Source organism: Macaca thibetana, chromosome 1 (assembly GCF_024542745.1).
Source record: "Macaca thibetana thibetana isolate TM-01 chromosome 1, ASM2454274v1, whole genome shotgun sequence".
NCBI lineage: Eukaryota > Metazoa > Chordata > Mammalia > Primates > Cercopithecidae > Macaca > Macaca thibetana.
In genome coordinates this window covers 218,728,848-218,754,162 of record NC_065578.1, presented here as the reverse complement: position 1 = coordinate 218,754,162, position 25,315 = coordinate 218,728,848, and the positions used below count along the sequence as shown (strand labels likewise).

General features: G+C 40.6%; 1 protein-coding gene across 1 annotated transcript; it reads right to left on the bottom strand.

Annotated features, from left to right (window-relative positions):
* Positions 1–9,494: 9,494 nt before the first annotated feature.
* Positions 9,495–15,630, bottom strand: LOC126943192 (heat shock cognate 71 kDa protein-like). The gene is given in 3 exon segments (XM_050771691.1): positions 9,495–12,417; positions 12,420–12,653; positions 12,656–15,630. Coding segments are annotated over 3 exon segments (1,965 nt in total). The 5' UTR covers positions 13,119–15,630; the 3' UTR covers positions 9,495–11,149.
* Positions 15,631–25,315: the final 9,685 nt, after the last annotated feature.

The following is a 25,315-nucleotide window of genomic DNA, read 5'->3' as shown; positions in this document are numbered from 1 at the left end:
GAGCCAATTGAGACTCTTTTTATTATACATTAACCAGTTTCAGATATTTGTTTATGGCAATGCAAGAACAGCCCAATACAGAAAATTGGTACTGAGGAGTGGGGCATTGCTATAAAGATACCTGAAAATGTGAAATGACTTTGAAACTGGGTAACAGACAGAAGTTGGAAGAGTTTGTAGGGTTCAGAAGAAGACAGGAAGATGATGGAAAGTTTGGAATATCCTACAGATTGGTTAAATGGTTGTGTCCAAAGTGCTGATAGTGATACGGACATGAAAGTCCAGGCTGTCAGATGGAAATGAGGAGCTTATTAAGAAATGGAGCAAAGGTCACTTTCTTCATGCCGTAGCAAAGAACTTGGCTGCTTTGTGTATCTGCCCTAGAAATTTGTGGAGCTTTGAACTTGAGAATGATGATTTAGTGTATCTGGTGGTAGATATTTCTGAACAACAAAACATTCAAGAAGTAGAGTGGCTGCTTCCAAAAACCTGTGCTCATATGCATGAGCAAAGAAATGATCTAAAGTTAGAATTTATATTTAAAGGGGATGCAGAGCGTAACAGTTTGGAAAATTTGCAGCATGGTCATGTGGTAAACAAGAAAAGCCCCAAAACTGGCTAGCCATATGCAGAAAACTGAAACTGGACCCCTTCCTTACACCTTATATAAAAATTAACTCAAGATGGATTAAAGACTTACATGTAAAACCCAAAACCAGAAAAACCCTAAAAAAAAACCATTTAGGACATAGGCATGGGCAAAGACTTCATGACTAAAACACCAAAAACAATTGCAACAAGAGCCAAAATTTACAAATGGGATCTAATTAAACTAAACAGCTTCTGCACAGCAAAAGAAACTATCATCAGAGTGAACAGACATCTTACAGAATGGGAGAAGATTTTTGCAATCTACCCATCTGACAAAGGTTTAATATCCAGAATCTACAAGGAGCTTAAACAAATCTACAAGAAAAAAACAAGCCCATCAAAAAGTGGGCAAAGCATATGAACAGACACTTCTCAAAAGAAGACATTTATGTGGCCAACAAACAAGGAAAGCTCAACATCACTGATCATCAGAGAAATGCAAATCAAAACCATAATGAGATACCATCTCATGCCAGTCAGAATGGCAATTTTTAAAAAGTCAGGAAACAACGGATGTCGTAGAGGATGTGGAGAAATAGGAACGGTTTTACACTGTTGGTGGGAGTGTAAATTAGCTCAACCATTATGAAAAACAGTATGGTGATTCCTCAAGGATGCAGAACCAGAAATACCATTTGACCCAGCAATCCCATTACTGGGTATATACCCAAAGGAATATAAATCACTGTACTATAAAGACACATGCACACATATGCTTATTGCAGCACTGTTTACAATAGCAAAGACATAGATCAAACCCAAATGCCCATCAATGATAGACTGGATAAAGAAAATGTGGCACATATACACCATAGAATACTGTGCTGCCATAAAAAGGAATGAGATAATGTCCTTTGCAGGGACATGGATGAAGCTGGAAGCCATCATCCTCAGCAAACTGACACACAGGAAGAGAAAACCAAACACTGCATGTTCTCACTCATAAGTGGGAGTTGAACAATGAGAACACATGGACACAGAGCGGACACACACCAGGGCCTGCTGGGGGCTGTGGGGTGAGGGGAGGGAACTTAGAAGATGGGTCAATAGGTACAGCAAACCACCATGACACACGTATATCTATGTAACAAACCTGCACATTCTGCATGTGTATTCCTTTTTTTTTTTTTTTTAAAGAAGAAATCAAAACAGAAAAGTCCATTTTCAGGGGAGAAATTCAAGCATGCTATAGAAATTAGCATAAGTAAAAATGAATCAAGTGCTGATAGCTAAGACGATAGGGAAAAGGCCTCAAAAGCATTTCAGAGACTTGGCAAGAGGCTCTCCCATCACAGGCCCAGAGGCCTAGGAGGGAAAAATGATTTTATGGACCATGACCAGGGCTCACCCTGCACAGCCTTGAAACACAACTCCCTGCATCCCAGCCATTCCAGCTCTAGCCTTGGCTCAAAAAGGCCCAGGCACAGTTCAGGCCACTGCTTCAGAGGGTGCAAGCTGTAAGTCTGGTGGCTTCCACGTGGTGTTAAGCCTGTTGGTGTACAGAATACAAGAGTTGAGGCCTGGAAGCCTCTGCCCAGATTTCAGAGAATATATGGGAAAGCCTGGGTATTTAGGTAGAAGCCTGCTACAGAGGCAGATCCCACATGGGGAACCTCTACTAGGGCAGTGTGGAGGGGAAATGTGCAGCCCCCACACAGAGTCCCCTCCAGGGCACTGCCTAGTGGAGTTGTAAGAAGGGGGCCACCGTCCTGTAGACCCTGGAATGGTAGATCCACTGGCAGCTTGCTCCCTGCATCTGGAAAAGCTGCAGGCAATCAACACCAGTTCATGAGATCAGCCACTGGGGGCAAACCCTGCAAAGTCACAGGTGGAGCTGCCCAGGGTCTTGGGAGCCCATCCGTTGCACCAGTGTGCTACGGATTTGAGACATAAAGGCAAAAGAGATTATTTTGGAGCTTTAAGATTTATGACTGCCCTGCTGGGTTTCAAACTTGCATGGGGCAAGTAGCCCCTTTCTTTTGGCCAATGTCTCCCTTTTACAAAAGGAGTATTTACCCAATGCCTATATCCCCATTGTATCTTGGGAGTAACTAACTTCTTTTTGATTTTACAAGTTCATAGGTGGAAGAGGCTTGCTTTGTCACAGATGAGAATTTGGACTTTGGACTTTTGAGTTAATGCTGGGATGAGTTTAGACTTTGGGGCACTGTTGGGAAGGCATGATTATGTTTTGCAATGTAAGAATAAATTAACACAGATGGCATTTCTGGATGTGCCCTGGACCAGAGGGGAGCCTGTTGCCCTGAAGGGTGAGTCTAAGTCAGGCAAAATTTACCACAAGCTGAATGGAGAGCCCTTGGGCCTTCAGGGAACATCAGTGGCAGTCTTGCAGTACTGACCATAGGCCAGTGGCAGTGGCCATGGGGTGAGGCTCCTCTGCCTTTGGAAAAGAGAGGAAGAGTGGGAAGGACTACATCTTGTGGCTGGAGTGCTAGCTCAGCTGCAGAACAATTTCACACTAGGTAGTCTTCTAAGGTTTTTGACATTAGTTCCTGCCTCCCAGACAGCACCTCTGGACATGTCCCTGGCCTGGAGGAGCTCACCACGCTGAAGGAACAAACACAGGCTTGGCTGACGTTGCCACATGCTGATTGTGGAGCCCCAGAGCTTTGAGCAGACAAAGGCTGTAGCAAGAAAGGGGTTACAGCAGGCCTTGGGTAAGACCCAGTTGTGGGCTTGTTTTGGGACTGACCGAGCACAGCTTTAGAAGTGGTGGCCATAGGGGGTACTTGTGTCACTTCACTGCCAGCTCCAGGTGGCTCAGAACAGAGAGAGACTGTTTAGAAGAAAGTAAGAAAAGAAAACCAGAGTCTTTGCCTTGTAAATCAGAGAATTCTTCCAGATCTCGTGCAAGACCATCAAGGCAGTACTTCCATGAGTCTGCAAGAACCACAGCATTAGTGGGCTTAGGGTGCCCCCTAAAGCAGATACAACTTAGATCATAACACCCAAGTCCTTTTGAATATCTGAAAAGCCTTCCCAAGAAGAATGGGAACAAACAAGCCCAGACTATAAAGATTACAATAAATACCTAATTATTTAATGTCTAGGCACAGACAAACATTTACAAGTATCAAGATCATCCAGGAAAACATGACCTCACCAAATGAATTAAGTAAGGCAACAGAGATCAATCCTGGAGAAACAGAGATATGTGGCCTTTCAGACAGAGAATTCAAAATAGATGTGTTAAAGGAATGCAAAGAAATTCAAGATAATACAGAAAAGGAATTCAGAATTCTATCAGATAAATTTAATAAAGCGGTTGAAACAATTAAAAAGAATCAAGCAGAAATCCTAGAAGTGAAAAATGCACTTGGCATACTAAAACATGCATTTGAGTTTGTTAATAGCAGAATTGATCAAGCAGAAGAAAGAATTAGTGAGCATAAAGACAGGCTGTTTTAAAATATGCAGTCAGAGAAGACTAAAGAAAAAAAGAATAAAAAAGAATGAGGCACGTCTGTAAGATCTAGAAAATAGCCTCAAAAAGGCAAATCTGAGAATTGTTGGCTATAAAGAGGAGGTAGAGAAAGATAGAGGTAGAAAGTTTATACAGAGAAACAACACAGAACTCCCCAAACCTAGAGAAACATATCAGTATCCAACTAAAGAAGGTTACGTATTAGAACATCAAGCAGACTTAACCCAAAGAAGACTACCTCAAGGCATTTAATAATCAAACTCCCAAAGGTCAACAATAAAGAAAGGATCCTAAAAGAAGCAAGAGAAAAGAAACAACACTCAATAGAGCTTCAATATGTCTGGCAGCAGACTTTTTAGTGGAACTCTTATAAGCCAGAAGAGAATGGCATGATTTATTTAATGTGCTGAACAAGAAGGAAAAAAAAAAAAAAGACTTTTATCCCAGAGTAGTATATCTGGCAAAGATATCCTTCAAATATCTGAAGAATATTTGGGAGGGAGAAATACGACTTTCCCAGACAAACAAAAGCTAAGAGATTTCATCAACACCAGAACTGTCCTCCAAGAAATGCCAAAGGGATTACTTCAATCAGAAAGAAAAGAATGTGGCCGGGCACAGTGGCTCACACCTGTAATCCTTGCACTTTGGGAGGCCAAGGTGAGTGGATCACCTGAAGTCAGGAGTTCAAGACTAGCCTGGCCAACATGGTGAAACCCCATCTCTACTAAAAATACAAAAAGTAGCTGGATGTGGTGGTGGGCACCTGTAATCCCAGCTACTCTGGAGGCTGAGGCGGGAGAATTGCTTGAACCCAGGAGGTGGAGGAGGTTGCAGTGAGCAGAGATCATACCACAAAGAAGGAAGGAAGGGAGGGAGGGAGGGAGGGAGGGAGGGAGGAAGGAAGGTAGGTTAAGGGGCAATAAGAAATCATCTGAAGGCACAAAACTTAATAGTAAATACACAAAGAAGCACAGAATATTATAACACTGTTACTGTGGTGTGTAAATTACTATTTTTAAACATTTATTTATTTTTACTAGAAAGTCAAGAACAATGTGTAAATTATTCTTAAGAAGAAAAATTAAATGATGTCCCAGCACCTACATAGCACCAGCCTCTCCCCAACAGTCTCCCCAGCAAAAAGGGCCTCCCAGACCATACTATTGTTGGTGAGTTGTTTTGTCTTCATATATAGGATGGACTTCATATTCTCATTTTCAGTGGTTGTAACATGGATAAACAACCCTCTATTGGTATGGTTCCATATGCTTGTGTTCAATAGCTATGCCACAATTAGTCCTTTAGTCTTAATCTATGCTGATAAGCAAATATTCAAGATTGTTTAGACTCTTTGGAGGAGAATAATTAAGGTTTATCAAAAGTGATGAAAATTTACAACTAGAAATGCATTTGATAGTCCCTCAAATAGTTTTACATGTTGCATAGGGTATTTCTCTGAATACATTCATTCAAGGTTATTACTAACCCTGTGTTGTATCAATTATAACAATCTTTGTAATATGATTAATATGATTAGCAAATGCAATTGAGTAAATTGTGCACATCAATCATATGTCTATAAGGATTTTGTTTCTTTGCTTTCTTTCTTTTTTTTTTTTTGAGACGGAGTCTTGCTCTGTCACCCAGGCTGGAGTGTGGTGGCTCCATCTCGGCTCACTGCAAGCTCCACCTCCCGGGTTCCCACCATTCTCCTGCCTCAGCCTCCCGAGTAGCGGGGACTACAGGCACCCGCCACCACACTCGGCTAGTTTTTTGTATTTTTAGTAGAGACAGGGTTTCACTGTATTAGCCAGGATGGTCTCGATGTCCTGACCTCATGATCCACCCGCCTCGGCCTCCCAAAGTTCTAGGATTACAGACATGAGCCACCGCGACTGGCCACACTATTCTCGATTGTATATAAATATCCCGTTTTATTTGTCACACTTTTTTGATCTCCCATATGTATCTCTAATTCCCAACTTTGTTATTTCTTTGTTTTTATTTTTACTTATTTATATATATATATATATATATATTTTTTTTTTTTTTTTTTTTGAGACAGGATTTCTCTCTGTGCCCCAGCCTGGGGTGCAGTGGCACAATCATGTCTCACTGCTCCCTCGACCTCCTGGACTCAAATGGTCCTCCCACCTCAGCCTTTGAATAGCTGGGATTACAGGCACACGCCACCACACCTGGCTAATTAAAAACATTTTTTTGTAGAGACAGGGTCTCACTATGTTGCTGAGGCTGGTCTCAAACTCCTCGGGCTCAAGTACTCCTCCTGCCTCGGCCTCTCAAAGTGTTGGATTATAGGTATGAGCCATCCTTCCTGATCTGATTTTATCATTTCTATAAAATTCAAAGTCTTTATTTCAAATATTATATCTTTGTTTTCCCTCTTCTCTACTTTTGAATTTTCAACATGATTTAAATTAGACCTGCTCATTTGATTATTTGTATCTCCTAATCTCTTTCATATATTTTAGATCTCTCTGCTTTCTCAGCTGCATTCTAAATATTTTATTCAGCCAAGTAGCTTAGTTATCATTTTACCTGAAGTCTGTATCAACTGCCATTTAACAATTCAATTTATTTTCATGGCTTTGATGCCAGTTTATTTCTTTTTTATATTTTTATGTTGATACATAATATGTGTACATATTTATGTCATATGTATAATATTTTGTTATATGCATACAATGTATAATGATCAAGTTGGTGTATAGGGTATTCATCAACTCAAATTTTTATTTTTAATTTTACAAAAATTTTTTGGAGATAGGTTTTTGGAGATAGGTTTTTTGGAGATAGGAGATAGAGTGAAACCCTATCTGGAGTTTCACTCCAGATAGTGGAGCCTGCACTCCAGGCTGGAGTGCAGTGGTGTAATCATGGCTCACTGTAGTCTCAACCACCTGGGCTGAAGAAATTTTCCCACCTCAGCCTCCTAAGTAACAGGGACTGCAGGCGTATACCACCACACCTGGCTGATTATTATTTTTTTTTTGTAGAGTTGGGATATCACTCTTGCTCAGGCTAGTCTCAAAATCCTGGCCTCAAATATCCCACTCCCTTGACCTCCCAAAGTGCTGGGATTACAGGAATGAGCTAGAGTGTCCAGCCTGTTTATTATTTCTATGTGTTGGAAACCTTTCAGTTCTCTATTCAAGCTATTTTGAAATATACAATACATTGTAATATATAGTCAGTTACTCTGCTATCAAATAAAAAAACATTTCTTTTATCTAACTGTATGTTTGCACCCATTAACAACCTCTCTTCTTCCATCAGCACCCATCTACACATACTTCTCAGTCTCTGGTAGCTATCATTTTTCTCTCTATCTCCATGAGATCAACTTTTTTTGCTCCCACATATAAGTGAAACTATTCAATATTTGTCCTTCTGTGCCTGGCATATATCACTTAACATAATGACATCCATTTATATCCATGTTGCTGCAAATAACAAAATTTCATTTTTTTTAAAGGCATAATAGTAGTGTATTGTGCACATACACTACATTTTCATTCATTGATGGACAATTTGGTTGATCTCATGTCTTTGCTATTGTAAATACTGTTGTGATAAACATGCAAATGTAGGCATCCCTTTGATATATGGATTTCCTTTTCTTTCGATAAATACCCAGTAGTGGGATTGCTAGATGCTATGGTAGTTTTCTTTTTTTTTTTTTTTTTTTTTTTTTTTTTTTTTTTTTTGTAGAAATCTCTATACTCTTTTTCCATAGTGGCTGTACTGACTTACATTGTCACCAACAGTATATAAGTTTTATTTTCTCCACATTCTTGCCAACATCTCTTATGTTTTCCTTTTAATAATAGTCATTTTAACTGGGGTAAGATGATATCTCATTCTGGTTTTGATTTATATTTCCCTTGTGACTGGTAATGTTGAGCATTAAAAAAAAAACCTGTGGCCGGGCGCGGTGGCTCAAGCCTGTCATCCCAGCACTATGGGAGGCCGAGACGGGCGGATCACGAGGTCAGGAGATCGAGACCATCCTGGCTAACACGGTGAAACCCCATCTCTACTAAAAAATACAAAAAACTAGCCGGGCGAGGTGGCGGGCGCCTGTAGTCCCAGCTACTCGGGAGGCTGAGGCAGGAGAATGGCGTAAACCCGGGAGGCGGAGCTTGCAGTGAGCTGAGAACCGGCCACTGCACTCCAGCCTGAACGGCAGAGCGAGACTCCGTCTCAAAAAAAAAAAAAAAAAAAAAAACCTGTTAGCCATTTGCACTTCTTCTTTTGAAAAATGTCTATTTATGTTCTTTGTGCACTTTTTAATGTGATTGATTTTTACTATTTGAGTATATTTTGGATGTTAGTTCTTTGTCAGATGAATAGTTTTTGAATATTTTCTCCCATTCAACAAGTTGTTTCTTTGCTACATTGTTTTCTCTGCTTTGTAGGTTTTTTATTTAATAATATTTTCCCATTTGTCTGCTTTTGTTTTTGTTTTCATTGTGTGTGTTTTTGATGTCTTAGCCATAAAATATTTGCCTAAACTAATGTTCTGAAGTGTTTTCTGTGTATTTTTATCTAATAGTTTTATAGTTTCAGGTCTTATGTATAAGTTCATAATTCATCTTCAGTTGATTTTTGTTTATGGTGAGAAATAGGGGTCCAGTGTCATACTTTTGCATGTAGATATCCAGTTTTCCCAGCACCATTAATTGAAAATAATGTCCAACACCCAGTGTATGTTCTTGGAGCCTTTGTAGAAAACCAGTTGGCTGTAAATACATGGATTTATTTCTCAGTTCTATAGTCTGTTCCATTGGACTATGTGTCTCTTTTAAACTCAATACCATGCTATTGTTGTTACTTTTGCCTTTTAATATATTTTATTTACTTTTCTTTTTCTCTTTTTCTTTTGCTTTTAATTTTTGTGGGTACATAGTAGGTATACATATTTATGGGGTACATGAGATGGGGTGTGATACAGGCATGCAATGTGAAATAATCACAGCATAGAGAACGGGGCATCCGTCCCCTCAAGCATTTATCCTTTGAATCACAAACAACCCAATTACACCCTTTAAATTATTTTAAAATGTACAATTAAATTATTATTGACTATAGCCACCCTGTTGTGGCATCAAATAGTAGGTCTTATTCATTGCTTCTAATTATTTTTTGTATCCATTAACAATCCTCACCTCCCCCCAACACACATCCCTCAGTGACCCTTCCAGTCTCTGGAAACCATCCTTCGACTCTCTATCTCCATGGATTCAATTGTTGTGATTTTTAGATCGCACAAATAAGTGAGAACATATGACATTTAGCTCTCTGTGCCTGGATTATTTAATTAAACATAATGATGTCCAGTTCCATTCATGTTGTTGCAAAGGACTGGATCTCATTCTTTTTTTTTTTTTTTTTTTTTTGGTTAATAATACTCCATTGTGTATATGTACCATGTTTTTTAAGATTTATTTTTTATTTCAGTATGCCTTTGGGGAACAGGTGGTGTTTGGTTACATGAATAAATTCTTTGGTGGTGATTCGAAGATTTTGGTATACCCATCACACAATTAGTATACACTGTGCCCAATGTGTAGTCATTTATCCCTCACCCTCCTTCCACCCTTTCCCCCAAGTTCCCGAAGTCCATTGTATCATTCTTATGCCTTTGTGTTCTCATAGCTTAGCTCCCACTTATGAGTGAGAACATACGATGTTTGGTTGTCCGTTCCTTAGTTACTTTACTTGGAATAATAGTCTCCAATTCCATTCAGGTTGCTGCAAATGCCATTATTTCATTCCTTTTTTATGGCTGAGGTAATATTCCATGGTATTTATGTACCACATTTTCTTTATCCATTCGTTGGTTGATGGGACATTTTTTTCTGCAGTTGCAAATTGTGCTGCTATAAACATGCATGTGCAAGTATCTTTTTCATATAATGACTTCTTTTCCCCTGGGTAGATACCCAGTAGGATTGCTGGATCAAATGGTAGATCTACTTTTAGTTCTTTAAGGAATCTCCACGTTGTTTTCCATCCTGGTTGTACTAGTTTACATTCCCATCAGCCATGTAAAAGTGTTCCCATTTCACCACATCCACGCCATATATTATTTTTTGATTTTTTTATTATGGCCATTCTTACAGGAGTGGGGTGATATTGCATTGCAGTTTTGATCTCCATTTCCCTAATAATTAGTGATGTTGAGCATTTTTCCATAGCTTCTTGGCCATTTGTCGATCTGTTTTTGAGAATTCATGTCCTTAGCCCACATTTTGATGGGATTATTTGTTTTGTTCTTGCTGATTTCTTTGTAGATTCTGGATATTAGTCTTTTGTCAGATGTAGAGATTGTGAAAATTTTCTCCCACTCTGTAAGTTGTCTGTTAACTCTGCTGATTCTTTTGCTCTGCCAAAACTTTTTAGTTTAATTAAGTCCCAACTATTTATCTTTGTTTTTGTTGCATTTGCTTTTGGGTTCTTGGTCATGAAGTTTTTGCCTAAGTCAATGTCTAGAAGGGTTTTTCTTTTTTTTATGGTGCCAATTTTAAACAGTTTTTATTTAAGACACTGATTTTCTGGTTAAAATACAGTATTTTAAAGTGCAATTTTATTTCCTTCCCCTGTGCATATGCTCCATATTCAAGTATTGAGAATGCCAGGCCGGGCGCGGTGGCTCAAGCCTGTAATCCCAGCACTTTGGGAGGCCGAGACGGGTGGATCACGAGGTCAGGAGATCGAGACCATCCTGGCTAACACGGTGAAACCCCGTCTCTACTAAGAAATACAAAAAACTAGCCGGGCGAGGTGGCGGGCGCCTGTAGTCCCAGCTACTCTGGAGGCTGAGGCCGGAGAATGGCGTGAACCCGGGAGGCGGAGCTTGCAGTGAGCTGAGATCCGGCCACTGCACTCCAGCCTGGGCTACAGAGCGAGACTCCGTCTCAAAAAAAAAAAAAAAAAAAAAAAAGAGAATGCCAAGTAACTTACTATAGTAGCTGGACTTTTAAAAACTGCCACAGAATTTGCTACAAATTTAGGTCCTTCAGTGTTTTAAAATGTGTGGAACAATGCTACATCTATACTTAGCTTAATCACCCTCTTCAATGGTGGGCCCTGAGGAAGCACCATCAGAGGGAGGAGCTCCACCACCAGGGATTCCCCCAGGCATTCCTCCTGGCATGCCTCCTGCACTCCGGTACACTTGGTAATGATGGAGTTACGGACTTTCTCCAGCTCTTTCTGCTGATGTTCAAATTCTTCCTTCTCGGCAGTCTGATTCTTATCGAGCCAGTTGATAATTTTATTACACTTGTCCAGAATCTTCTGTTTGTCTTCATCATTAATCTTGCCTTGAAGTTTCTCATCTTCGACAGTTGCTTTCACGTTGAATACATATGACTCAAGTGAATTCTTAGATGATACTTCATCCCTCTGCTTCTCATCTTCAGCTTTGTACTTCTCAGCTTCCTGGACCATACAGTCAATGTCTTCCTTGCTTGAACGGCCGTTGTCATTAGTGATAGTAATCTTGTTCTCTTTTCCTGTACTCTTGTCCACAGCAGAGACATTGAGGATGCCATTGGCATCAATGTCAAAAGTGACTTCAATCTGAGGAACATCACAGGGTGCAGGAAGTATGCCTGTGAGATCACACTTGCCAAGCAGGTTATCCCTGGTCGTGGCACGCTCACCTTCATAAACCTGAATAAGCACACCAGGCTGGTTGTCAGAATAGGTAGTGAAGGTCTGTGTCTGCTTGGTAGGAATGGTAGTATTACGCTTGATGAGGACAGTGATGACTCCACCAGCAGTTCCAATACCGAGGGAAAGAAGAGAGACATCTAAGAGCACCAAATCTTGGACATTTTCAGACTTGTCTCCAGATAGGATGGCTACCTGGACAGCTGCACCATAAGCAAGAACTTCATCAGGATTGATGCTCTTATTTGGTTCTTTTCCATTGATGAAGTCTTGGAGAAGCTTCTGAATATTGGGGATATGAGTAGAACTACCAAACAGGACAATATCATGAATCTGTGACTTATCCAGTTTGGCATCTTGAAGGGCTTTCTCTGTGGGGTCTAGGGTACTATGGAACAGGTCGGCATTCCGTTCTTCAAATTGGGCATGGGCACTGGACGTATAGAAGTCGATTCCTTCACAGAGAGAATCAATCTCAATACTGGCCTGGGTGCTGGAAGAGAGAGTATGCTTAGCATGTTCACAAGCAGTATGGAGGCATCTTACAGCTCTCTTGTTCTCACTGATGTTCTTCTTATGCTTGCACTTGAACTCAGCAATCAAATGGTTGACATTCAGTTGTCAAAGTTTTCTCCACCCAAGTGGGTGTTTCTGATGGTAGATTTGACCTCAAAGATTCCATCCTCAATAGTGAGGACTGACACATCAAAAGAGTCACCTCTCAGGTCAAAGATCAGCACGTTTCTTTCAGCTCTAACCTTTTTGTCTAAGTCATAAGCAACAGCAGCAGCAGTTGGCTCATTGATAATTCTAAGTACATTGAGACCAGCAATAGTTCCAGCATCTTTGGAACCTGACGCTGAGAGTCATTAAAGTAAGCTGGCACTGTGACCATAGCATTGCTAACAGTATTGCCAAGGTATGCTTCTGCAATGTCCTTCATCGTTATTGGAGCCATAGAGGGCACCTCCTCTGGGTAGAAGCTTTTGGTCTCTGCCTTGTATTCCACTTGGACCTTGGGCCCGCCAGCATCATTCAACATGAGGGGCCAATGCTTCATATCAGACTGGATAACAGCATCATCAAATCTGCATCCAATCAGACATTTGGCATCAAAAACCATGTTGGTGGGGTTCATTGCAACTTGATTCTTTGTGGCACCACGGATCAATCATTCTGTGTCTGTAAAGGCGACATAGCTTGGAGTGGTTCCGTTTCCCTGGTCATTGGCAATTATCTCTACTTTTCTGTGCTGGAAAACACCCACACAAAAGTAGGTGGTGCCAATATCAATATCAACTGCAGGTCCCTTCGACATGGCTGCTGGTGTGTAGACCTGGCTCCAACTACAAAGAAAGACACAGAAACCCTGAGAGCTGCAGGTGAGTTCAGTGACAGAAGAGTTTTTTCTGATGTCATCTTGTAGAAGCTTTATGGTGTCAGGTCTTAGATTTAAGTCTTTGATCCATCGTGGATTGACTTTTTTTATAAGGGGAGAGGTGAGGATCCAGTTTCATTCTTCTACATGTGACTTGCCAGTTATCCCAGCACCATTTGTTGAATAGGGTGTCCTTTCCTCACTTTATGTTTTTGTTTGGTTTTTTGAATATCAGTTGGCTGTAAGTATTTCGTTTTACTTCTTGGTTCTCTATACTCTTCCATTGGTCTATGTGCCTATTTTTATACCAGTACCTTGCTGTTTTGGTGACTATGGCCTTACAGTATAGTTTGAAGTTGGGTAATGTGATGCTTCCAGATTTGTCCTTTTTGCTTCATCTTGCTTTGGCTATGCAGGCCCTTTCTTGGTTCTCAAGTGATCCTCCTGCCTTGGCCTCCCAAAGTTCTTGGATTACAGGCATGAACCACTGCACCCAGCATTTGCCCACTTTTAAATGAGGTTTTGGGGGGGTTTTGTTGTTGTAAATTTGTTTGAGTTCTTTATAGATGCTGAATATTAGACATTTGTCAGATGCATAGTTCACAAATATTCCCTCCCATTCTGTAGATTGTCTCTTCACTCTGTTGATAGTTTATTTTGATAGACAGAAGCTCATAAGTTTAATTAGATCCCATTTGTCAATTTTTGCTTTTGTTGTGATTGCTTTTGGCATCTTCATCATAAAAATTTTGCTCATTCTTATGTCCAGAATAGTATTGCCTAGGTTGTCTTCCAGGGATTTTATAGTTTGGGTTTTACATTTAAGTTTTTAATCAATCTTGAGTTAATTTTTTTATATCTTGTAAAAAAAAAAGAGGTCCAGTTTCAGTCTTCTACATGTGGCTACCAGTTATTCAAGCACAATTTATTCAATAGGGAGTTCTTTCCCTGTTGCTTGTTTTTGTCAGCTTTGTTGAAGATCAGATGCTTGTAGGTGTGTGGCCTTATTTCTGGGCTCTCTATTCAGTTCCACTGGTATGTCTGTCTATTTTTGTACCAATATTGTGCTGTTTTGATTAATGTAGCCCTCTACTATAAAGTTGAGTGGTTTGATCCCTCCAGCTTTGTTCTTTTTGCTTAAGATTGTCTTAGCTATTCTAGTTCATTTATGGTTCTATATGAATTTTAAAACAGATTTTGTTCTAGTTCTGTGGAGAATGTCATTGTTAGTTTAATAAGAATAGCATTGAACCTGTAAATTGCTTTTGGCAACATGGCCATTTTAGTGATACTGATTCTTCTTATCCATGAGCAGGGAATTGTTACTGTTGAGGGTTGTTGTCCAGATTCTTGGCATTTTGAACAAATAATTGGACAAAACACACAAACACAACAAGGCAACAAAAGCAGATTTATTTTAAATGAAAGTACACGCCACAGAGTCAGGGGAGGCTCAAGCAAGCAGCTCAAGAGCATTGGTTACAGAATATTTTGGGGTTTAAACGCCCTCTAGAGGTTTCCCATTGGTTCACTCTATGCAAATAAAGTAGTGGGCCATGACCAGTCTGATTGGTTGTGGGAAGGGACCAATCAGAGGCACTTATATTTTCCAACTGCCACGCAGCAACTGCCACAAAGAAAAAGGAGGAATTGAAAGCGGAATAGCCTGTGATGTCCAGTCAGCATGAATCAGCCTTAGGTTCCCTGCCTCCAGACCCTATTCTCCTGCCTCAGAATGTTTTCCCGTTTGTTTGTGTCATCTCTGATTTATTTGAACAGAGCCAAACCATATCACGTGGGGTGCATGATTGTTCTTGGTGTCCATTGATTTTTTTTTTCCAATGCATCTGCTGGTGCAATTTTCACATTACCCTGTGATAACAGCTTGGATCTTGTAAGCTAACACCAAGAACAACCATGCACCCCATGTGATATGGTTGGGCTCTGTGTCCCCACCCAAATCTTATCTCCAATTGTAATCCCCACATGTCAAGGGAGGGATTACAATTGGGCAGAGGGATCATTGAATCATGGGGGTGGTTTCCCCCATGCTGCTCCTGTGATAGTGAGTGAGTTCTCACAAGATCTAATGGTTTTATAAGTGTTGGAAGTTCCTCCTTCACTCCTTTCTCTCTCCTGCTGCCATGTAAGACATGCCTGCTTCCCCTTCCACGATGATTGTAAGTTTTCTGAGGCCTTCCCAGCCATGTGGAACTGTGAGTCAATTAAACTTTTTCTCTTATAAATGACCCAGTCTTGGGTAATTCTTTCTAGCAGTGTGAAAATGGACTAATACCACACGTGAGTATTTGGGACCTCACAAGCACACCTGGTGAGGGCTCAAAGCCAGATGGTTTCATTTCCTCTCTCTTGTGCTTCTCTCTGACTGGTAGAAAATTGGTGAATCACAAAAACATATTTAAAATGGCAACTATGTGAGGCTTGCAAATATGGGGAGGTGAACAAAAAAAGTAATATTTAAAAAGTAGAACACAAAAGAGTTTGCACAGTCTTATTTAAGCTGTGCCATACATGTTCATAAACAAGCTTGCAAGATAATTTGAAAATTATTACAATTTTCAAATACAACGTATTCTTTCAGTTTAAGTTTAAAAGCATGCATTTAGAAACAAATCGATACTAAAAAAAAAAAAAAAACAAACTTAGCCATCCAAAATCTTCAAATATCCCGAACAAGTCTTTTTGTAAAGGTGTCTATAAGTCAGATTTTACTATACTTTGAAAACTTGTAATAAATAATGCAGTTGACAAAATAATCTACACCGACATAGAAATAATCAATTTATTATTATTATTATTATTATTATTATACTTTAAGTTCTGGGGTACATGTGCACAATGTGCAGGTTTGTTACATAGGTATACATGTGCCATGTTGGCTTGCTGCACCCATCAACTTGTCATTTACATTAGGTAATTGTCATAATACTATATATATAAAATCACTCATAGTTATATAATATTGTACATATTATTACATAGGTATGCAGGTCCTCAACTAATGTTATTTTGTTCAGTGTCATTTAGTTATGTGGATGAGAAAAAAAAAATCAATTCCTGGCCAAGGCCACTGTCTGTGTAGAGTTTACAGGTTCTCTCTTTGTCTCTTTGTGCATGTTTTCTCCAGGTATTCCAGTTTTCCCCTACAACCCAAAGATGTGCACATTCGGTTAACTGGCGCATCTACATTGTCCCAGTAAGAGTGAGTGTCGGCCAGGCATGGTGGCTCACACCTATAATCCCAGCACTTTGAGAGGTCCAGGCAGATGGATCACCTGAGGTCAGGAGTTCGAGACCAGCCTGGCCAACATGGTGAAATCCCATCTCTATTAAGAATATAAAAATTAGCTGGGCACAGTGGTGTGCACCTGTAGTCCCAGCTACTGGGGAGGCTGAGGCAGGAGAATCGCTTGAACCCAGGAGGTGGAGGTTGTAGTGAGCTGAGATCATGCCATTGTAGTCCAGCTTGGGTGACAGAGTGAGACTCCATCTCAAAAAAAAAAAAAAAAAAAAAAAAAAAAAAAAAGAATGAGTGTGGGTGAGGGTGTGAGTGTGCCTTACAATGAAATGCAGTCCTGTCCAGGATTGGTTCCTACCTTGCACCCTGAACTGCTGGGATAGCCTCTGGCTACTTGTGACCCTGAATTAGAATTGGTAAGGTGGGAAATGAATGAATGAATTTATAAAACATATTATAACATCAATATGTGTAAAGTGCTTAATAACCATGCAAATACACAACAATGAACAATGCAGTAATGGAGTATAGACGTGCTCGACAAGGCTGACATTTTTTTTATTTTGAACCCTGAGGTGGTAGGAGGTGCTCTTTGCAATGTTTGGTTTCCAAACATGTATTCATTGATTTAACCCATCACCACTATGACCACCATCACTTACTGACTCACTAAGAATTGGGTAAGTAATTATCTTACATGTTCATAGTGGCATGTTCATAGCTCACTGTAACCTCGAACTCCTAGGCTCAAGAGATCCTCCTGCCTGAGCTGCACAAGTAGCTGTATTAACCTTTCTTAAATGTCTCCATAGCTCTCATTTATTTCAATGTTTAATATGAGAAGTGTTTTGGATCTTTATTTAGAAACTTGGTGATGTTTTTGTGACCAGAAATATGCTATAGGAACTTAACTCTTTTCAATATCAATTAGCTTTCAGTAAAATTGGTTTAATGATACACATTTTTGCTTAAAGTCCCAGTTTCTGAGAACCTACTGATGATTTAAGTAAGAACTTACTGTACCACGGAACATCTACAATGAGTCAGGCATTGCTACAAGCACTTTTCATCCATTACCTTTCAAGAATTCTCTCTGAGGTAGGTTTTAGTGTCTTCAATTTAGAGGGTTAAATCATAAACAATATATAGAATTAAATAAGAAACTAAACCATCCAAAACTACAATGTTGAATTAAAAAGGAAGTTAACAGTAGCATAGATAGTGGACACCTTTGTAGAAAATTTTAAAACTTAAAAGGCTAAACAAGGCATTATTTAGGGATACCTACATAAGTAGCAAAATTATGATGAAAGTCAAAGGTATTATGATTTTTCAGAATTTAAAATGAACGATGATTCTTTTTGGAGAGGCAAAGAGTTATACTTGGGAAGGGCAATAGAGTGGGAAAGTTGCATTAAGCAGATGTTGGTTTTATTTTTCACATATTTATGAAAAATAAATATATGCAATTGACCCTCTGTGTCTGTGGTTTCCACATCAATGAATTCAGCCAACCTTGGATCAAATATGTAGTTAGGCTTATAATGGCTGTGTCTGTACTGAACATACACAAGCTTCTTTTTGTCATTACAAAAGATACAGTACAAAAATTATTCACATAGCATTCTAAATGTATAGGTAATCTAGAGATAATCTACAGTGTGCAGGAAAATGTTCATAGGTTATATGCAAATACTACATCATTTAATATAGACCCTTTGGCATCCAGAATTTTGATATCTGGGGGGAATTCTAGAAGCAATTCCCTGTGAATACCAAGATGATTGTATGTGTGCATTTGTATGTATAAAATAGTTTGTAATAATTTTTTAATTTTTTTAAATAAAAAACTTTGAGATGTAATTCGTATACATTTATTATTCAAAGTGTAGAATGTAAAGTTTTTAATATGCTCACATACATGTGCAAGCAACACCAGTCATTTTAGAATTTTTTTATCACATTATATGTACCCTTTAACTATCACCCTTCTATTTTTCCCACACACCTTCCCTTGAGCTAAGCAACTGGTAACCCACTTTGTATCTAGATGTCTCTGTGCTGAACATTTCATATAAATAAAATCATATACGTGGATGTTTGTGATGGGATTCTTTTACTTAGCATAATGTCTTCAAGTTTCCTCCAAATCATACCACAAATCCATACTTCATTCCTCTTTATAGCTATCATAATAATTTTTAAAAATTATTTTGAATACTGGTGTAAGAAAAAATAGCTTAATTAAATTAGAAGAAAGTGAGAAAGACAAATATTTCTCTGAAATTCCTAAAGAATCTTCAGCTACTTTCAACATTAATGGAGACGAGTGGTGCTGGTTCTCTTTCCAAAATGTCACTTTTCCCAAAACTAGAAATGCTAAACAGTGGGGGGTATATTTGGTTCCCAAGTGAATGTGAATATGGTACATAGTGGAATTGTTATTTTATTGAGGAAAGGAAAAAAGAAACAACAAAAAAGACATAGTAAGAGTAGGAGGAAATAAAGGAGGAAGGAAGTACAGCTTGTTAAAGTGGATAAACAGACCTCTGAGCAGAGAGAGGTAAAATAAAAGGCATCAGGACAGCTTGGGAACAGACTGAGAGTAAGGTGGCATATTTTTCATTTATTTGTATCTTCTTTAATTTCTTACAGGAATGTTTTGTAGTTTTTAGTCATTTGCCTTCTTGGTTAATTCCTAAATGTTTTATTCTTTTTGATGTTATTAAGGTAATTTTTTTTTTCTTCTTCTTCTTCTTCTCTTGAGACAGGGTCGCACTCTTACCTAGGCTGGACTGCAAATGGTGTAATTATAGTTCACTGCAACCTTGAATGCCTGGGTTCAAGCTATTCTCTCACGTCAACCTCTGAGCAGCTAAGACCACAGGCATATGCCACCTGACCTCGTCATTTTTTAAAATTTTTTGTAGAGATGGGGTCTTGCTATATTGCCTAGGCTGATCTTGAACTCCTGGGCTCACCTCAGCCTCTCCTCAAGCGTAGGGATTATAGGAATAAAGGAATAAGCCAGCATGCCTGGCCTGCTTTTTATTTTTATTTTTGAGATGAAGCCTTGCTTTGTCGCCCAGTGGTGTGATCTCGGCTCACTGCAAGCTCCGCCTCCCGGGTTCATGCCATTCTCCTGCCTCAGCCTCCTGAGTAGCTGGGACTACAGGCACACGCCACCAAGCCCAGCTAATTTTTTTTTTTTTTTTTTTTTTTTTGTATTTTTAGTAGAGACGGGGTTTTGCCATGTTGGCCAAGACGGTCTCCATCTCCTGACCTCGCTATCAGCCCGCCTCGGCCTCCCAAAGTCCTGGGATTACAGGCGTGAGCCATTGCGCCCAGCTACTGACCTGTTTTCTTAATGTCTTTTTCAGATTAGTAATTGTTAGTATATTGAAATGGAATTGATTTTTATGTTCATTTATCCTACAAGTTTGCTGAATTCATTTATTAATCCAAATAGTGTGTGTGTGTAATCATTAGCATTTTCTACATGTAAGACAGTATCACAAGATCATATCAGCTGCAAATTAAGATAAATTTATTTCTTCCTTGCCAATTTGGATGCCTTGTATTTCTTCTAGCCTAATTGCTCTGACTAGGTCTTCTAATACAATGTTGAATGGAGGTAGTGAAAAGCCCCCGACAGGCCCCAGTGTGTGTTTTTTTCTCTCCCTGTGTCCATGGGTTCTCATTTTCAGTTCCCGCTTATAAGTGAGAACATGGGGTATTTTGTTTTCTGTTCCTGTGATAGTTTGCTGAGGATAATGGCTTCCAGATCCATCCATGTCCCTGCAAAGAACATGATCTTGTGCCTTTTTATGGGTGTGTAGTATTCCACAGTGTATATGTACCACATTTTCTTTATCCAGTCTATCATTTATAGGCATTTGTGTTGATTACATGTTTTTGCTATTGTGAATAGTGCTGCAGTGAACATGTGTGTGCATATATCTTTATAATAGAATGATTTATATTCCTTTGGGTATATACCCAGTAATGGGATTGCTGGGTCAAATGGGCAAATTGCATTTCTCTAATGATCAATGATGTTGAGCTGTTTTTCATGTTTGTTGGGTACATAAATGTCTTCTTTTGAGAAGTGTCTGTTCATATCCTTTGCCCACTTTTTGATAGAATTGTTTCTTTTTTTTTCTTGTAAATTTAAGTTCCTTGTAGATTCTGGATATTAGAGCTTTGTCAGATGGATTGATTGCAAAATTTTTCTCCCATTCTGTAGGTTTTTCTGTTCACTCTGAAGATAGTTTCTTTAGCTGTGCAGAAGCTCTTTAGTTTAATGAGATCCCATTTGTCAGTCTTTCCTTTTTTGCAATTGCTTTTGATGTTTTTATCATGAAATCTTTGCCTGTGTTTATGTCCTGAATAGTATTGTATAGATTTTCTTCTACGGTTTTTATTGTTTTGGGTTTTACATTTAAGTCTGTAATCCATCTTGAGTTAATTTTTGTATAAGGTGTAAGGAGGAGGCCTAGTTTCAATTTTCTGCATATGGCTAGTCAGTTCTCCCAGCATCATTTATTAAATAGGGAATCTTTTCCCCATTACCTGTTTTTGTCAGGTTTGTCAAAGATCAGATGGATGTAGGTGTGTAGTCTTATATTGGAGTTCTCTATTCTATTTCATTGGTCTATGTGTCTGTTTTTGTATCAGTACCTTGCTGTTTGGCCTTGTAGTATATTTTGAAGTCAAGTAGCGTGATGCTCCAACTTTGTTCTTTTTGCTTAGAATTGTCTTGGCTATTCGGGCTCTTTTTTGCTTCCATATGAATTCTTTTTTTTTTTTTTTTTGAGACGGAGTCTTGCTCTGTCACCCAGGCTGGAGTGCAGTGGCCGGATCTCAGCTCACTGCAAGCTCCTCCTCTCAGGTTCACGCCATTCTCCTGCCTCAGCCTCCCCAGTAGCTGGGACTACAGGCACCCGCCACTTCACCCGGCTAGTTTTTTGTATTTTTTAGTAGAGACGGGGTTTCACCATGTTAGCCAGGATGGTCTCGATCTCCTGACCTCATGATCTGCCCGTCTCGGCCTCCCAAAGTGCTGGGATTACAGGCTTGATCCACCGCGCCTGGCCCATATGAATTCTAAAATAGTTTTTTTTTAATTCTATGAAGAATGTCAATGGTAGTTTCATGGAAAAAGAATTTAATATATAAATTACTTTGGGCACTATGGACATTTTCATAATATTGATTCATCCTATCCATGAGCATGGAATGTTTTTCTATTCGTTTGTGTCCTCTCTGATTTCTTTTAGCAGTAGTTTGTAGTTCTCCTTAAAAAGGTTCTTCACTTACCTTGTTAGTGTATTCCTAGATATTTTATTCTCTTTGTAACAATTTTGGACAGGAGTTCATTCATAATTTGGCTCTCTGCTTGCCTGTTGTTGTATAGGAATGCTAGTGATTTTTGCACACTGATTTTGTATCCTGAGACTTTGCGAAGTTGCTTATCAGTTTAAGAGGCTTTTGGGCTGAGATGATGGGGTTTTCTAGATATAGAACCATGTCATCTACAAACAAAAATAATATGACTTCCTCCCTTCTTATTTGAATACACTTCATTTCTTTCTTTTACCTAATTGCCTTGGCCAGAACATTCAATACTATGTTGAATAAGAGTAGTGAGAGAGGGCATTATTGTCTTATGCCAGTTTTCAAGGGGAATGCTTCCAGCTTTTGCTCATTCAGTGTGATATTGGCTGAGGGTTTGTCATATATAGCTCTTATTATGTTGAGGTATGTTCTTTCAGTACCTTGTTTATTAAGAGTTTTTAACACAAAGTGATATTGAATTTTATTGAAGGTCTTTTCTGCATTTTTTTAATCATGTGGTTTTTGTCTTTGGTTTTGTTTATGTCATAAATAACATTTATTGATTTGCATATGTTTAACCAACCTTGCATCCTGGGGATGAAGCCAACTTGATTATTGTGGATAATCTTTTTGATGTGCTGCTGGATTCAATTTGCCAGTGTTTTATTGAGGATTTTTGCACTGATGTTCATCAGGGATATTGGCCTGAAATTTTCTTTTTGTCGTTGTTGTATCGGTCCCTCCTGCACCTGGAGGTATCACCAGTGAAGTTGTCTCCTTTGGCTGGGGTTGGGGGCTCCGCTGGCTCTGTACTGCTCCTGGGTCGGCTATTGCCCCACCCTGCTTTTCCTTACTCTCTGTGGGTTGAGCCAACTTCCTAGTCAGTCCTGGATACCTCAGTTGAAGGTGGAGAATTCACTCACTGTTTCACGAGATCCATGGACCACAGCTGCTTCTAATCAGCCCTCATGACTATTTCCCAGCCAACAATAGAGTTTATCTGAGCAAAACATGATTCAGGAATTAGTCAACACTCACAACCAACATGTTCAGAGAGCTCAGAAGTAAAGTGTGAAAATAACTGGATTGATTACAGTAAGGTGTATGCCTCATTTAGATATGCTCTGATCTGCTGGCTGCCTGGAATTGGCTGAAGCTCAGTGCTTGTGACTAGCTCTAACTATCTATATCAAAAAATATACTCCTAAGTTGGGTTTTTGTTTGCACACTAAGGTAGGTTGTAGTTTATTACACAGGAACTGAAAGACTAGGCCTTATAAAACTTAGAAACTAGGTCTCATATAAAAAAAAAAATTAACACCAGGTGGCTCTGGATAGGGTCCCACCCTGCCTCGATAGGGACCCACCCTGATAGGGTCCCACCCTGCCAATTCCGGGAAACAACCTCATGGGGTCCCACCCTGCCAATTCCGGGGGTCCCACCCTGCCTCGAAGTTCCCGGAATCAACAACTCCAGGAAAAAACCTCATAAGGTCCTGCTCTAACCAATTAGAACAAGACACCTTGCTCAGGCCATAGCTAGACCCAATTACCACGCGCCTTAAGCTTTGTTTGAATTTCGCGCCATAAGCTGTGTTTAAACTTGTGTTTGCCTATATAAACAGCCTGTAACAAGCAGTCGGGGTCCCAGGGCCAACTTAGAGCTTGGGACCCTAGCGCGCTAGTAATAAATAACTCTCTGCTGTGAATCTCGTGTCGGTGATCCTTCGCAGCGACCCCTGCCCAGGAGGGAATCGACAGTTCGGTTCCAACATTTGGTGCGTTGGCCGGGAAGTGGGGTCGTCCGAGGACCCCCGACCCATCCGGCGGAGACCCATCTGGCCCGGGCCACGGACTGCTGACTGAACGGACCCACCAGGTACTTTTGTTTTGTTCTGTCTGTCTTGCCGGCTAACTCTGAACTCTGGGGAGTACTCCTTCTGAATTAAGTGGGGAAGGGGGACAGACGTGTCCGGCACCTTCCCACTTACGCCCCGGGGGACGCCCTGGCGGTAGTCTGGGAGAAGGCTGACGACTCAGTCAGCCTCCTTAAATCTGTAGGCAGGTCGCCCCTGCCGTCTGAATATTTTGTGATCTTGTGGCGCCACTCTCTGGCCGCGTGGCTTCTCCTTACTTGTCTGGTCTTTATTTTTGTTACTTTCATTTTGTCCTTGTTATACGTGGACGAAATGGGACAGACGTTGACGACTCCTTTGTCTCTAACCCTGACTCACTTCCCTGACGTCCGGGCTCGAGCCCACCACCTCTCTGTAGAAGTCCGTAAGGGACAATGGAAAACATTCTGCTCATCCGAATGGCCAACCCTCCATGGGGAGTGGCCCCGGGACGGAACATTTAACCTCTCAATTATCTTGCAGGTTAAAGCAAAAGTGATGGATCCTGGGCCACTCGGACACCCGGACCAGGTGGCCTACATAATTATTTGGGAGGATCTGGTCCGAAATCCTCCCTCTTGGGTGAAACCCTTCCTCCATTCCCCTTCCCCATCCCAATCTACCCTCCTTGCCTTAGAAGCCCCAAAGAATCGGAATCCGGACCCGCCTAAGCCAGTCCTCCCAGATGAACCCCAGAGGGATCTCCTCCTTGACCCCCTGCCTCCTCCACCTCAAAACCCCCTTCTGGGACCTCCACCTTACACTTCACCCTTGCCCCCTGTCTTGTCCCCAGCTCTTTCCTCTACCGCCTCAGCCCCTACCCTTTCTCCAACTTCTCCCTCGGCCCCTCCCTCCACGCCGTCTCCTTCTCCAGCCCCGCCCAAGCTCACCCCTCGGACGCCGCCGCCGACACCTCCACGTCTCCGCTTGCGGCGGACTGAGGACCCAGATGGCCCTTCCACTTGGCAATCCTCCCTTTTTCCCCTCCATACTGTCAATCGCACGGTCCAGTACTGGCCCTTCTCTGCCTCTGACCTCTACAACTGGAAAACCCATAACCCTTCCTTTTCCCAAGACCCCCAGGCCCTAACCTCGTTGATAGAATCCATTCTCCTCACTCACCAGCCCACTTGGGATGATTGCCAGCAACTCTTGCAGGTCCTCCTAACCACTGAAGAAAGGCAGCGAGTCCTCCTGGAGGCCCGGAAAAATGTGCCAGGACCAGGAGGCCTCCCAACCCAACTTCCCAATGAAATAGATGAGGGATTTCCCCTCACCCACCCAGACTGGGACCATGAAACGGCACCAGGTAGGGAGAGTCTCCGAATCTATCGCCAGGCTCTGTTGGCGGGTCTCAAAGGGGCAGGAAAGCGCCCCACAAATTTGGCCAAGGTAAGGACCATAACTCAGGAAAGGGATGAAAGCCCAGCAGCCTTCATAGAAAGGCTTCTGGAAGGGTTCCGAATGTATACCCCATTCAACCCAGAGGCCCTAGAACATAAGGCTACCGTAGCTATGGCATTCATAAACCAAGCTGCATTAGATATCAAAGGAAAACTCCAAAGACTAGATGGAATCCAAACCTATGGATTACAGGAATTGGTTAGGGAGGCAGAAAAAGTGTATAATAAAAGAGAAACTGTCCG